This window comes from Salmo salar, chromosome 07 (genome assembly GCF_965601325.2).
Source record: "Salmo salar chromosome 07, fSalSal1, whole genome shotgun sequence".
NCBI lineage: Eukaryota > Metazoa > Chordata > Actinopteri > Salmoniformes > Salmonidae > Salmo > Salmo salar.
In genome coordinates this window covers 29,410,608-29,425,500 of record NC_138297.1, presented here as the reverse complement: position 1 = coordinate 29,425,500, position 14,893 = coordinate 29,410,608, and the positions used below count along the sequence as shown (strand labels likewise).

The 14,893-nt window shown below is 41.4% G+C and overlaps 1 protein-coding gene across 10 annotated transcripts in view; it reads right to left on the bottom strand.

Moving 5' to 3' along the window:
* Window positions 1-852: 852 nt before the first annotated feature.
* LOC106608986 (protein NDRG2) overlaps window positions 853-14,893 on the bottom strand; it is a 71,042-nt gene continuing 57,001 nt past the window's right edge. For 9 of the 10 annotated variants that reach the window (XM_014207294.3, XM_014207295.3, XM_082977529.1 and 6 more), the window contains 15 exons: window positions 9,312-9,405; window positions 8,568-8,609; window positions 8,230-8,335; window positions 7,756-7,876; window positions 7,043-7,105; window positions 6,798-6,858; window positions 6,428-6,514; window positions 5,613-5,669; window positions 5,292-5,395; window positions 5,163-5,201; window positions 4,985-5,036; window positions 4,820-4,867; window positions 4,667-4,702; window positions 4,379-4,430; window positions 853-4,236 (listed from right to left, as the gene is read on the bottom strand). In XM_014207294.3, the coding sequence (XP_014062769.3) occupies window positions 4,073-4,236; window positions 4,379-4,430; window positions 4,667-4,702; window positions 4,820-4,867; window positions 4,985-5,036; window positions 5,163-5,201; window positions 5,292-5,395; window positions 5,613-5,669; window positions 6,428-6,514; window positions 6,798-6,858; window positions 7,043-7,105; window positions 7,756-7,876; window positions 8,230-8,335; window positions 8,568-8,609; window positions 9,312-9,386 (1,107 nt within the window). In that variant the 5' untranslated portion in view covers window positions 9,387-9,405 and the 3' untranslated portion in view covers window positions 853-4,072. Of the gene's footprint in view, window positions 4,237-4,378; window positions 4,431-4,666; window positions 4,703-4,819; window positions 4,868-4,984; window positions 5,037-5,162; window positions 5,202-5,291; window positions 5,396-5,612; window positions 5,670-6,427; window positions 6,515-6,797; window positions 6,859-7,042; window positions 7,106-7,755; window positions 7,877-8,229; window positions 8,336-8,567; window positions 8,610-9,311; window positions 9,406-10,983; window positions 11,007-14,893 lie in introns of those variants that run through there. The other variant, XM_014207298.3, reaches the window with a different exon arrangement.

Here is a 14,893-nt window from a genome sequence, read left to right as displayed (position 1 = left end):
ACGTGTTCTGAAATCTCATAAAACATTTGAGAAAAAGGCTGTCGTTATCCTCGCAAGGGGAGGGTGCTGAAAACAAGGCTGCCAATAATTTTGCCCCCTATCTTTTTTAAACGTTTCTTTTAACTTGTATATAAAATATATTTCTGAGCAATTGTATTAGTATAAAATAATATAATGTACCATTTTTTTGTTGCATACAATATACTGAAGTTCAGCATTTGTATTATTTATTTTATACAGTCTTTTTTGCTAATCTTTATCAAGGGTGCCAATAATTATGGACCTAGCTGCAGGGAGGAGGTCAGAGACCTGGCAGTGGTGCCAGGATTACAACCTCTCCCTCAATGTGATCAAGACAAAGGAGATTATCGTGGCCGACAGGAAAAAAAGAGGGCCGAGCACACCCCCATTCTCATCGACTAACTAGGCAAGTCAGTTAAGAACAAATTCTTATTTACAATGACGGCCTACCCCGGCCAAACCCTCCCCTAACCCGGACGATGCTGGGCCAATTGTGCGCCACACTATGGGACTCCTGATCACGGCCGGTTGTGATACAGCCCAGGATCGAACCAGGGTCTGTAGTGACTGCTGCGCCACTCGGGAGCCCAAATGAAGTGAGCAACAGCAACAGAAAGGTACTATATATGGATAAGTACAGCGGAAGAAGGCTAAACTGTGTCATAGCTGTTCTCGAACATAAACATGCACACAATAGACATATATATATATATATATATATATATATATTTACAAGCAATTCCCAATCTTCTCTCTTACTTAAACTCACTCCAATGCCATTTTGAATACCACCCATTTGACTAATAATGGAAAAAAAACATAGTCAAGATGTATTATTTTTTCTTCTTTTAATATTATTGCATTTTTTAGGTTGTTCATTGTATTATACAGACAAATTAGCCACACAAGTACATTTGATTGTATTTTGTTATTCTTGAACTTTTTTATGTTAATTATTGGTATTATTCTTCCTTTTTTGTGCTAATGCTAAAAAAGTTACACAGGAACTAACACACTATTGTCTAACCTTTGAGCTAACTGGGACGGTAAACTAACAATTCACGTAGTAAATCAAAATTGCCCAGAATAAAGGTGGAAAAAGAATATAATCGAAGGTAAAACAAGAATAAACACAAAAGAAATGGACAAGTGTACATTTACACAGCCCTAGCCCAGTTCCGCCCCCTTTTCTTGGTAAACTATTAAGCTTCATCCGTTTTCATTTTTTTGGTAGAGGCTCCCATGCAAGACTGGGAGGAGCCTTATCATTCCTTCTGTTCTTCAGTCTTCATCACCCTTCTCATTATCAATATAACATTCCTGTTATTATCTAGAAATATCACCACCACCACCATCATCAAAATACACCTTCTCAACCGACTTAACCACAGATTCTTCAATATCATCAACCATCCAACCCGCTCTACTACAACAAAGTGATGTATGGGGAGGAGCTCTGAAGAGAATAGGAAAGAAACAAGCAAACCCCAAACAGGTTTGTAAAGTTCAAAGTGATAAAATGCCACATACGCAACTACAGAAACCAAAAATACACACTCTCACACACACACACATATTCAAAAACATACACCCAGCTCTCCAAGTGTGTTCTGTTTTAATCGGGTCCTTTAACAGTGTGTTCATTGATTCGGTTCAGGGCAGTGTTGAGCTCCACATGGATGTGCTGCTGTCGCGATACTTTTAGTCTTTTAGGTGTTACTATAAATAAATCCTACTGGCAATTTAAAGTTCCGTTTTGCTGAATGTTATAGGAATTATTACATTCCTGGAAAACAGTTATGAGCTTAGATTTTGAGTCTATAACACTTCAGTTCTAACTGTGATTTATTTATTTAACCTTTATTTAACTTGGCTAGTCAGTTAAGAACAAATTCTTATTTACAATGATGGCCTAGGAACAGTGGGTTAACTGTCTTTCTCAGGGTTAGAAAGACAGATTTATACCTTGTCAGCTCAGGGATTCAATCTAGCAACCTTTCGGTTACTGGCCCAACGCTCTAACCACTAGGCTACCTGCCACCCCAAATTCGTACACACAGGGAACAGTTCCTATAGTATAACTGCTGGACGGCAGGTAGCCTAGTGGTTACGAGCGTTGGGCCAGCGTTGGGCCAACCGAAAGGTTGCTGGTTTGAACCCTGTAGCTGGCTAGCTGAAAATCTGTTATTGTGCCCTTAAGCAAGGCACTTAACCCTAATTGCTCTGGATAAGAGCGTCTGCTAAATGACTAAAATGTAAAATCAGTGTGGACAGTCAGGCTTCTAGGTTTAGGGTGTAGTAGTTGGCTCTTCCCTGTTGGCAGTGTAGGGGCTGGTTCATTGTCAGATCATAAGAAGGTCCAATGGGCGTGGACTCTCCTTTCCTCACCTCTCCTCTTAAATTGTGCTTAGAAGGTATGAGAGCTTTCAAATACACACACACTTGCACATAAACAAAACACACACACACACACACACACAAACCTAAATAATGCCTTGTTCACAGACACTATCCTGTACCTTCCACTGCATGACAGAATTACAGATAGCATTAATTCCAGCTCACATCTTCTGGAACATTAGCTCCTACATAGCTCCAACTTCAGACATGCTATTGGTTCTCTCGGCTGTCAATCTGACACACAGACATGCTATTGGTGCTTTCAGCTGTCAGTCATGATCAGTGCATCACTCTAGGGCTATTCAATGCCTACATCTAGCGATCACAAAACATGTCCGAGAAGGTATTATCTAGCTTCTCTCTTTGATAAAGACTCAAGTATGTTAGTAGTCTATGTATGCAGGTAAAAGTAAGTCATCATAAACCCCATAGCACAGTGACCCCCGAAGATGTTATTTTTTACAGGGACAGCCATAGTAGTACAGCGCCTCTGGAGCAAATTAGGGTTAAGTGCCTACCTCCAGGGCACATCGACAGATTTTTCACCTTGTCGATGGTCAAGTCTGAAACTGCCATCAGCATTGGAAGCACTGATTTACAGTCTGATTTACAGTTACTGATATACCGGCATGGGAGTTCACTCACTCTTACAATGTCACTCTTCATCATCCATCCCCATCTTCATTATCATCATCTGCTATTCCTCATCAGCTACATAACAAACACACACGTACCAACAAACTCATCTTCACATATAAAAGAAAAAGGAAACATCTATTTTCACATGAGCTGAAATCAGATACACTTTTAAACAGGGCCAATGGAAGAAATGATCTACCCTGGAACAGCGAGGAGGAAGTAGATTCTCACTGGCCGTTGCTATGGTTAAGGATCAAGTGACCAATGAGAAACTTCAACCCTTCACTGAGGCAGGTCACAAAAAGAAAAAATTAAAAAGACCAAACATCTTTTATTAAAGGAGTTGACAGACACACATTTTCATTATAAGTATTTCTGCTATAGTCTTTTTTCCCTTGTATCTCATACTTTAAAAATAAAGATCATTTTTAAAATAATATTACTATGACATTATTGTCATTGTCATTATTAATAGTGTTAATATCATCATAATCTTTCTCATTATCATAATTATTACTACTGGTGAACACTAAGGTGAGATCACTACAGGTCACTTCCACTCTCTAGGTTAATAGGCTCTATTGGCTGACAGATGTTCCGATAGAGGGGGAGAGAGAGGACTGCCGACGCCCCTAAAACGCCCTTTCCTTGCTACCCTTTTCCTTATATTCCCTCCCTTGTTCCTAAATACTTCCTTTCTTCCATTCGCTTTTTTTCATTTATCCATTCCCTCTTATCTTTCGCTGTCTGGGTGAGGAGATTAATAGATGACAGTGTTTAAGTAACTGTCTTTCATTCTCCCTCTGTCCCTCTACCTCGCCTTTACATCCACGTTCCCATAAAACCTCTCTCTCTCTCAGCTGGTCCTCTGTCCTCTACCCATCCCTCTCTCTCTCTCCATTCCTTTCTTCATCCCCTCTTTCTCCATTCCATTCGCCATCCCCCCCCCCCTCTCTCTCTCTCTCTCTCACACACTCTCATTCTCTGTCTCTCTAGCTCTCTTCATCTCTCTTCAGCAGGACACCTCCATAGTATGGGAGGGGCTGGGGGGCATCTGCCCACCCTGAGAGCTCTGAGACAGGGTACGAGAACGCTCGCGCTCCCCCTCCATGGAGTAAGAGGAAGAGAGCGAGGTGGTGCGCGAACGAGACAGACGGGTCATGACGGACGATGCCACTGTGGGAGAGGGAGAGGGAGCAAGAGGGAGGGTGGAAAAGAGAGAGAGAAGGAGGATAATTAGATTGATACAGAGAGACAGTAGCACAAAAGGTCACAGTAGGTCGTCATAGCCACATATTACAAACTGAGGCAAACTTACTGTAGCCCATCCCCTGAATGAAGTACTTGAAAGCCTCGGTCAATTTGCTGGGCTGTAAGTAAACACAGAAGGTACATTCGATTTTATCCATAAAATACGTAATATAAAATCTATATTTGTACAATAACATGGACATGCAGGAATTGCAATAGTTACTGGATGTTTAGTTGTATTCATCATGATAAGTGCTGTATTTCTGTATTAGCACCACAACACATGTTAAATTCACAACTTGTGTGAACAAAAAATATATGTATTTAACAACTTGGCATGTTTAATGTGTCTTACCTGGGTAAGCTGGGGAAGACCGCCAGCATCTGCCATCTGAAGAAGAAGATGAGGACAATTTTGTGTTTAGTAGCAACTGAATGTCTGAGGAAAATGGCTTGTGTGTGTGGTTTGTTTTGATGAATGAGGGGGTGATGAAGAAAGCTTGAGTACCTTGAGGAATGAGGTTGTTGTTGGGTCCAGTTTGCTGTTGCACTCCACCTGGTGGACATGGAGGGAAAAACTTGGAATTAATCAACATCACTATATTCACTTCACCTGGGTGTGTTCGATGCCTACATGGTAAGCCTACATTAAGATATAAAGTCGAAAACGTACAGCAGCCTCCTCATAAGGTGCCTGATCCCCGACCACCAGCATCACAGGACACCTGAGAAAGAGAAGAGAGAGAGATAGATTGAGAGAGACTCTTAGGTATATTCAATGGAAAGAGTGAGAGACCTATTCCAGACTATTGTCACAGCTGATGTAAGTGGTCTGATGGTGAAATGCTTACTTGAAGTTGCTGGTACGGTCAATGATCAGATCCCTACGGCTGGAAAAGAGGAAAGGAAAGGTTACACTATTGTAGGTTTGTTAGTGTGTATGTGTGCATGTGCGCCTGTGTGTGTTCGCCTGTGTGTACCTGTTGTAGCCCCTCCAGAAAAGCTCGATGTTGATGAGGTTGGGGGCTTTAGAGATGCGATCTCTGTGTGATTTCACCAGGTCTGCGTTAGCTGACATCTCTTCCTACAAACCAAGACAGAAATAATACAATAACAATGTGAGTTTTATAAGATAAAGACAAATAGTTAAATAGATGAAAAACCCACATCGGGTTCCAGTCTATGATAACACACACATAATTTGATACCACCCACCCACCCACGCACACACACACAGACACACACGCACACATATGCATGCACGGGCGCAAGTACGCACACACACACACACACACACACACCTGACTGAAGAGATGACTCAAGATCTGCTCTGTGAGGGAGGATGTCAGGGTAGTGATCTGGAAACAGAAAGAAAGAAAGAGAGAGAGATTGAGAAATAAAGAGAGACAGAGAGATAGATAGAGAAATAGCGAGAGAGAGAGAGAGAGAGAGAGAGAGAGAGAGGGGTATAGTTAGGACAAATCAATAACAGCTTAGTCAATATCATGTATACAGTAAAACCACCATTAATACAATTCCACTATCTATTTTCCTCATCTACATGTTACTTTATGAAATTGCCAACATAATCAAAATATCCCATTGTCTGAGACAGTAATGACTGTTTATTAACTGCTAGATCAAGAGTAATGGATATATGTACTGGTAATTGAGTATCTACTTGAATTGTAATGTAGATGTCAACACAACAACACAGAAGAGTAATGGTGATTTTGAATAGGATATGGGATTGATATTGTCAAATTGATGGAAATGCTACTAGTACTCATGAATATAGTCAAAAATCCTCTGGGCTTCTGAGTGCCATAATGATAATATTTCATACTAATGTTGCCAGTATTATACAGATGTAGGATCTTAATTTGATAACTTTTTTTTTTTTGCTGAGAATTTTCCTGCACGGCAGGAAATGCAAACTTGTAGTACATTTGCGTTTTAAAAAGGCTAAAGTTTGTAATTTCCAGTTTGACATTTCCTGTTGCGGCATGATTATTTTCCAGCTATAGCAAAGTGGCTGAAATTAAGATCCTACATCTGTAAGCACATAGCTCAAATTAAGATCCTACATCTGTGAGCATATTGAAGAGACAGTAACCTTCTGGGCAGCCCAGTCCATCCACCCTCTAGCCTGAGGGTCAATGTTGATGAGAACGAGACCTTCAACTGAGTCTGGGTGGGCCATCTGAGAGGACGGAGGAGAGAGAATGAAAGAGAGAGAGAAAAAAAGAGGTAAATTGTATGTTGAGACTTCAATTGTAGAAATTGAAAAAAGAAGCGAGCATTGGTAGACACTGTGGAGAGCACCATATAGCAAATATATGCTAACCCATGTTAGTCCAATGCACAGACTACCAACAGACTGCCTAACAGAAGCTAACAGAATGGTATACTGTGATTTTTCCAAGGGCAGCTGTATGAACTGATACAGGGGGCAGTAACATGACAAGGAGAAATCAGACACTCACTGTGAACCTGGAGAGAATGTAAGCCCCAGCTCCCACTCCAACTCCGATGACAGTACGGAAACTAGAACAGGGAGAAAGAACAAACTTAGTGACAGATGTTCTATTAGTGCCAATATGTCTGTATTTCAGTGTTGTGAACGCCAGTAGATGTTTTTGAAACAACGTTATAAAATACTATTTTTCTTTATGGTGGACATGCTGGTAAACAAGTGAGTATTATGTAATGACGATGAAATAAGACTCACTTGAAATATGTCAGGACTGCAGGGATCATCTCTGCAATTTGCTCCATGGATGGATACTGGTATCTAAAAAACATGAGCGGGAACATGTTTATTATTAACACTTAAATACAAATACGCACACACACTAGGCTTGGGTGGTATACTGTACATACAGTATGTTGAAATAGTGACATTATGATTTTCAATACCGTCAACAAAAATATACAAAATAAATTGAGCCAGTCACATGGTATGTTTGCGCACATGGAGCAAACGGAAGTTTCATTTTAAACTTGAAATTCAATACTAATGTTTGCCAGCTAAACATCTTATAAGTTAACTAGCTATCTAAGATGTGTCAAATACAGGTTCTCCAGCTCAGGGCTCCAGCTATGCATTTGGTTTGCTAACTTGCTAGCTATAGGTGGCTAGCTTGCAAGATCAAGCTTAATGGTAACAGCAGAGACAATCAATCCCCTCCTGGATCAAGTGTGAGTAGCCTTTTGAGACAGTTGTATAACATTATGAGCTGGGTTGTCTATCCTTTAATTTAGTTGATGTTTGCTTGCACTTGTTAGCATTAAGCTAGTGTCCACTATGGGAATTCCCTAGTACTTTCTTAGCATTTGTTAGCAGTATGGTACAGGAACGGTATTAAGTTATGAAAATCTGTATACAGCCCAACCCTAACACACACAAACGCACGCACGCACGCACACACATGATATGCATACCCCATAGGATAGGTGGCAGCCCCCTCCTCTTGGCCAGGAGCATCAATGTGGACCAGAGTGAAGTTTTTCACTATCTCCTGCATCTCCTCAAATTTAAACAGAGGAGAGAAGCAGCTTTTACCTGTGAGAGGGAGAGATAGGAGAGAAAGTATGAAAGGGAGTGAGAATGGGAGAGAGTGAAAGAGAAATTTAGAGAGAGAGAAAGTGAGAGAGAGAATGCAAGAGTGAGAAAGAGAAAGTCAGAGAAGTACAACTTGAAAAGCATAAATGAAGAAAGGGCAGGCCCTGAACTGAAGGGGAAACTCAAAATGAATGGGGGAAAATTGCTGGAGGGGATGAGCGGGGAAAGGTATACAAAAAAAGAGAGATGAAAGAGAAAGACAGAGTAAGAGAATGAGCGAGGGAGAGAGAGAAATAGCCAGAAAGAGAGAGAGAGAGAAATATTAAGAGGTAAAGAGAGAGAGAGAGACTCACTGTCCAGGCCCACATCGTGGAAGGTGAGGATGGCGGGACGGCGTGTGTTGGAGGTTCCATGGAGAGTCACGTGGAGGAGACCATGAGGTGTCTCAATACTGTGTTCCTGGAGGATGACAGAGAGAGAGAGAGAGCGAGATAGAGCGAGAGAGAGAGAGTTACATACACGTGCACATATGAACATTCAGGCACTAATACACACAGTGAACATACTTTTACATACACATATGTAACACGTACACACACAAATATATGTTGAGAAAACATACTTTCACGTGACACGAGACACACGCACACACATACCGTACGTACAGTAACAGGAAAATAAACAATCTTACCTGGCCCTGGTCCAACAGTATTCGAGCTGCAGCCTCAGCATCCTAGCAAAATGGATAGAAACCATTAAGCAACCAAAACAAGACACATTTCCAGCCACACAAGACCATTGTGAAATACATCTGGAACCTCTCTGGGAAGCTAATTGTGCAGCTGTTCATGGGCAAAGACATTTCACAGAATCAACCCAGAATCAACCCACTAACATGAGTCCTGAGCCCGTATTCACAAAGGGTCTCAGAGTGGGAGTGCTGATTTAGGATCAGTTACTATATTCATTATGATTATATGGACAGGTGGGGCCTGATCCTAGATCAGCACTCCTACTCCGAGCCATTTTGTGAATATGCCTTTGGGTCTGCAGTTCCCCTAACTGTCCACCGCCTGCAGTTGGCAGCAGTGAGAGCACATATCTCAACCATACTCTCCAGCTCTGCAGTATATAACAACATCAGAGAGAGAGGAGCCTCTCATCTCTCACACCCTCAGGGTAACATCAACCGAGTGCTCATATCTGAGCCAGCCTAGCAACTACACACATACACGTACACACACAAAATACAGTATATGCATGTATGTGGCATGTGGAGATAGGGTATGACAGCATGTATGTATGATGAGGCAGGATGAGGGGTTATGTATGTAATGTGTGCACGTGTGAGAGTTGAGGTTGCAAGCATGTGTGTATGACAGAGGGTGGGAGGTCCTGTATATATACACACGTGGGTGTGTGTACACTCACTGACCTTTGCAGGATTGGGCTGACCCGGAAGTAAAGGCTTCTCCTCCGTAATGGCGATGTCCTGCATCTCGGTCGTCATGGCGTCACTTGTTCACGTCCTAGAAAGATAAATTAATGTATACATGAAAATATATTCTAATATTATATTTTTTTCTCTCTCTGTCTCTCACACACACACACGCATGAATATAGACACACATGAACATAGACACATGAACACACACACACACACACACACACACACATGAATATAGACACACATGAACATAGACACACATGAACACACATGAAAATAGACACACATGAACATAGACACACATGAACATAGACACACATGAACAGACACACATGAACACACACATGAGCATAGACATACATGAGCATAGACACACATGAACATAGACACACATGAACATAGACACACATGAACACACACATGAACATAGACACAAATGAACACACACACATGAACACACGAACATAGGCACACATGAACATAGACACACATGAACATAGACACACATGAACACACACATGAACAGACACACATGAACACACACACATGAACATAGACACACATGAACATAGACACACATGAACACACACATGAGCATAGACACACATGAGCATAGACACACATGAACATAGACACACATGAACATAGACACACATGAACATAGACACAAATGAACACACACACATGAACACACGAACATAGGCACACATGAACATAGGCACACATGAACATAGGCACACATGAACACACCAACACACACATGAGCATAGACACACATGAACATAGACACACATGAACTAACATGAAATCAGACACAAATGAACACACATGAACACACGCATGAACATAGGTACACATGAACATAGGCACACATGAACACAGACACACATGAACATAGACAAACATGAACATAGACACGCACGCTCATTCACACAGTGCACATCCACACGCCTATTTTGATCTTCTATCCTCGTGGGGACCTAAAATGGATTTCTATTCAAAATCCTATTTTCCCTCATCCCTAACCCAAACCTTAAACCTAACTCCTAACCCTAACCCCTTACTCTAATTCTAACCCTAATTGCAACCCTAACCCTAATCTTAAAATAGCCTTTGTCATCATGGGGATGTGGCAAATGTCCCCAGGAGGGAGAATTATTCTTGCTTTATCCTTGTGGGGACTTTGAGATTTTAGGTCAACACAAGCATAGAAGACCCCCCCCCCCCCCACACACACACACACACAGCCTAAATATATTGTTTTACTAATCTGAGACCTTCACAGTTCTATGGGACTCTAGAAGTGAATTAATAATTAGAGTTCACATTAAAATAATTCACTTGGAAGACAAGAGGAAGAAAAATAATGAAGGGATAGAGATAAAGTGGTAGAGACAGACAGACTGGCAAGCAGACAGACAGACAGACAGACAGACAGACAGACAGACAGACAGACAGACAGACAGACAGACAGACAGACAGACAGACAGACAGACAGACAGACAGACAGACAGACAGACAGACAGACAGGCAGGCAGACAGGCAGGCAGACAGACTAGGGGCAACGTGACCACCTATTACCATCCAGTACATTTTTTAAGTCTTAACCTTATCCCAAAATGTAACCCTTACCATAACCAAGTTTTAACCAAACCCTTACCTTCTTTCGCTTCACCTATAGACGTTTACATTTGACCTGAACATTGGCTGGGGGACCTCGTCTAGAAACCAATAGCCTGACTCCTCCCTGTGTGTGGGTGTGTGTTCGGCTTTGACTGTTCATAGCTAGAGCTGTGTGTGTGTGTGTGTGTGTGTGTGTGTGTGTGTGTGTGTGTGTGTGTGTGTATGTTTGTGTGTGTGTGTGTGTGGCCCCTAGGGGGCCTGTGATTAGTCATCAGAGAGCGTCACCCTGACACACATCTTTCGTTCTCTCATCCCCTCTGTCCTTTGCTCTTTTTCCTTCACTCTTTCTTCCCCCCCTTCTCTCTGTTTGTCTCCTTCTCTCTCCCCCCTGTATATTTCTCTCTTCACAGCGACTTGGTCTTATCAGGCTCATTGGAGTGCTGTGGTCTTGGCAAGGAGTTTGGTGCCACAATTTGGAAAAAATGACTTCATTACTTATCAGGAACACACAGACAAAGACACACAGTCACACGTATACACACACAAACAGTAGAAATACACCTTCCACAATATTTGAATACTCCTAAATCTCAGATGTAAGCATCCTAGATATTAAAAAAAATCTATATTTCAGGTTGACAAATACCACATAATCAACTTGTGCCATATACTTTTAATTTGGTCGTATCAAATCGTCCGTGCCCGAAATTGTAACTTGTGGCTAACTAGTGGAGAATCCCTCCCCTAGAATTATCTTGCCTATTCTGTCAGACTGTGGACATTTAGAAACAGGATATTCCTCAGAAGCAGAGAAAAAGAAGAATAAAAAACTCATCCATCATATCAGAATGAACCAGCCAGCTACATAAAAAAATTACATTTCGTCTTGCAATATTTACTGAAACATACTGTCACTGTTGTACTCTATTATTGTGAGATAGTGGTTGTAACTAAACTATAATCAGTTTTCCCTTCATAATAGTATTAGCATAGCTAATGTAATGTAGATGTACATTATTATGAAAACCTGAAATTAGCATGCTAGCAAGCGACTGGATGTCAAAGGCCACATTACAGCAAACTCATTACATGGAAGGACTTGGCTATCAGAGAGAAAATCAAATCCAATTGGTTATACACAAGAAAATACAAACCATAATGATAAATAACAATGTGAATGTACAGTGCCTTTGGAAAGTATTCAGACCCCTTGACTTTTTCCACATTTTGTTACGTTACATCCTTTTTTCCCTCATCAATCTACACACAATACCCCATGATGACAAAGCAAAAACAGGTTTTAAAAAAAATATCATATTTACATAAGTATTCAGATCCTTTACTCAGAACTTTGTTGTAGCACCTTTGGCAGCGATTACAGCATCGATTCTTCTTGGATATGACTCTACAAGCTTGGCACACCTGTATTTGGGAAGTTTCTCCCATTCATCTCTACAGATCCTCTCAAGCTCTGTCAGGTTGGATGGGGAGCGTTGCTGCACAGCTATTTTCAGGTCTCTCCAGAGATGTTCGATCGGGTTCAAGTCCGGGCTCTGGCTGGGCCACTCAAGGACATTCAAAGACTTGTCCCGAAGCCACTCCTATGTTGTCTTGGTTGTGTGCTTAGGGTTGTTGTCCTGTTGGAAGGTGAACCTTCGCCCCCAGTCTGAGGTCCTGAGCGCTCTGGAGCAGGTTTTTATCAAGGATCTCTCTGCTCTGTTCATCTTTGCCTTGATTCTGACTAGTCTCTTAGTCCCTGCTCCTGAAAAACATGGTTTTTGCTCTGACATGCACTGTCAACTGTGGGACCTTATATACCGTAAATTCCGGACCATAAGCAGCCACTTTTTTCCCAGGCTTTGAACCTCGCGGCTTAAACAATGATGCGGCTAATATATGGATTTTTCCCGCTTTCAATTTTTTTTCAAAAAAAAAACACATTCTGTGACGTGCTCAGTTTTTTGGCGGCATGAAGCTTTCATTAGACCAATGAAATTGCCGAACGGGTTAAGGTCAAACAACTTTTTTGTTTACTGTTTAGATTAAATCGAGCGCTCTCAAACTTCCCATCATTCTGATTACGGTAGTCATTTTGTCACCCTCATCATGGCAAAGACACGGAGAAATGCATATGATGCAGCTTTCAAGTTGAAGGCGATTGATCTGGCTGTTGGAAAAGGAAATAGAGCTGCTGCACGGGAGCTTGGTCTTAATGAGTCGATGATAAGACGTTGGAAACAGCAGCGTGAGGAAGACAACTACCGGTAAAGCTTACTGCAAATTTTTTATTTTTTGTTACAAGCCGTGTTTCGTTAAAGCCTATTTATTTTTGTTACAAGCCGTGTTTCGTTAAAGCCTGTGTAAAGTTCATTTGTTTCAATGTACCGGGGCCCTGCGGCTATAGACATGTGCGGCTTATTTATGTTCAAAATAATATATATTTTTTAATTCAGGTGCATTTAATAGACTTAAATGTTAATAGTCCGGAAATTACGGTAGACAGGTGTGTGCCTTTCTAAATCATGTCCAATCAATTGAATTTACCACAAGTAGACTCCAATCAAGTTGTAGAAACATCTCAAGGATGATCAATGAAAACAGGATGCACCTGAGCTCAATTTCTTGTCTCATAGCAAAATGTCTGAATATTTAGGTAAATAAGGTATTTCAGTATTTTATTGAAATGCATTTGCACTTTGTCATTACGGGGTATTGTGTGTAGATTGCTGAGGATTTTTTATTTATTTAATCAATTTTAGAATAAGGCTGTAACGTAACAAAATTCTTACCGAAGGCACTATATATCAGCTCTCTGCAAATCAACTCAGACAATGACATTGCATCACAACAGTATTTCATAAAATGTTCAGCAACAATGTTTTATCTACTGCTAAGGATTGTTAGTTAGGTATCGACTGGACAGAGAAAATAATTCACTTAACACCAATATTTCACACATACTGTACTTCCCTCCATTACACATCATCTCCATGTCGACTCAGTCCCTGCTATAGAACTTGAATCCTCCCTAAGTCCCTCCCTACCTCCCTGCCTATCTCCCTCCCTCTATACATCCATCTCCTATTCCCTCTCTCTCTTTTGCCCTATCCTTCTCTCTCAAACAAACTCTCTTCCTTTCTCTCTCCCTCTCTCAAACACACACACTCTCTCTACCTCTCTCCCCCTTTTTCCGTCTCTCTCTCTCTCTCTCTCTTTCAGTGAGTCAGTGTGTTTTAGAGCATGTAGTAACTGTTAAACTGCTCAGGGAATATGTCACTACAGAGAGGGAGAGCGGGAGAGGGGAGATCGAGAGAGAGGGAGAGAGAGGGGAGGGCTAAGAGACTGTTGCCAGCTGAAAAACAACACACACACAGTCTCTCTCCCTCCTTCATCTCCCTTTCTTTCTCCCTCTCTCTACAGTTTGTTATTGGTATTATGGATGTTTTTCAACCGCTGCTTAGCTTCTGTTATCATTTCCTGAAGCGATGGGCAGGCTGACACGCTAATCAGCTTTTAAGCACCAGAAATTAACTCTCACTGGATAATTGTGTATACACAAGCTTTTCATTTACTGTTCGGTGGAGTAGTCAGAATAGCTGCCATGTGTCATTCAATATGTTTGGTTGAAAATCATGAGGCTTAGGTAGGAGGCATGGTTGTTTTTAGGAGGGTGCAACATTCTGAACACTGTAGATACAATTTTGGTGTACGGTGTCATGTTTCCATATCACCCTTGACTATGGCTGTTGCAGTGACCGTATGACCGCCACACCGGCGGTCATCAGTCATGAAGGCAGTCAAATTCCACATGACCGTTTAGTCACGGTAATTAGGGTTCTCCAAGCTCTGATGCTGCTGCTGGTCATTAGTAAACTTGCTAACTGCCTGGAACTCAGCACTCTATTGTCCCTCTAATCACTCTGACGTCAATGCAAATGTAATCGAAA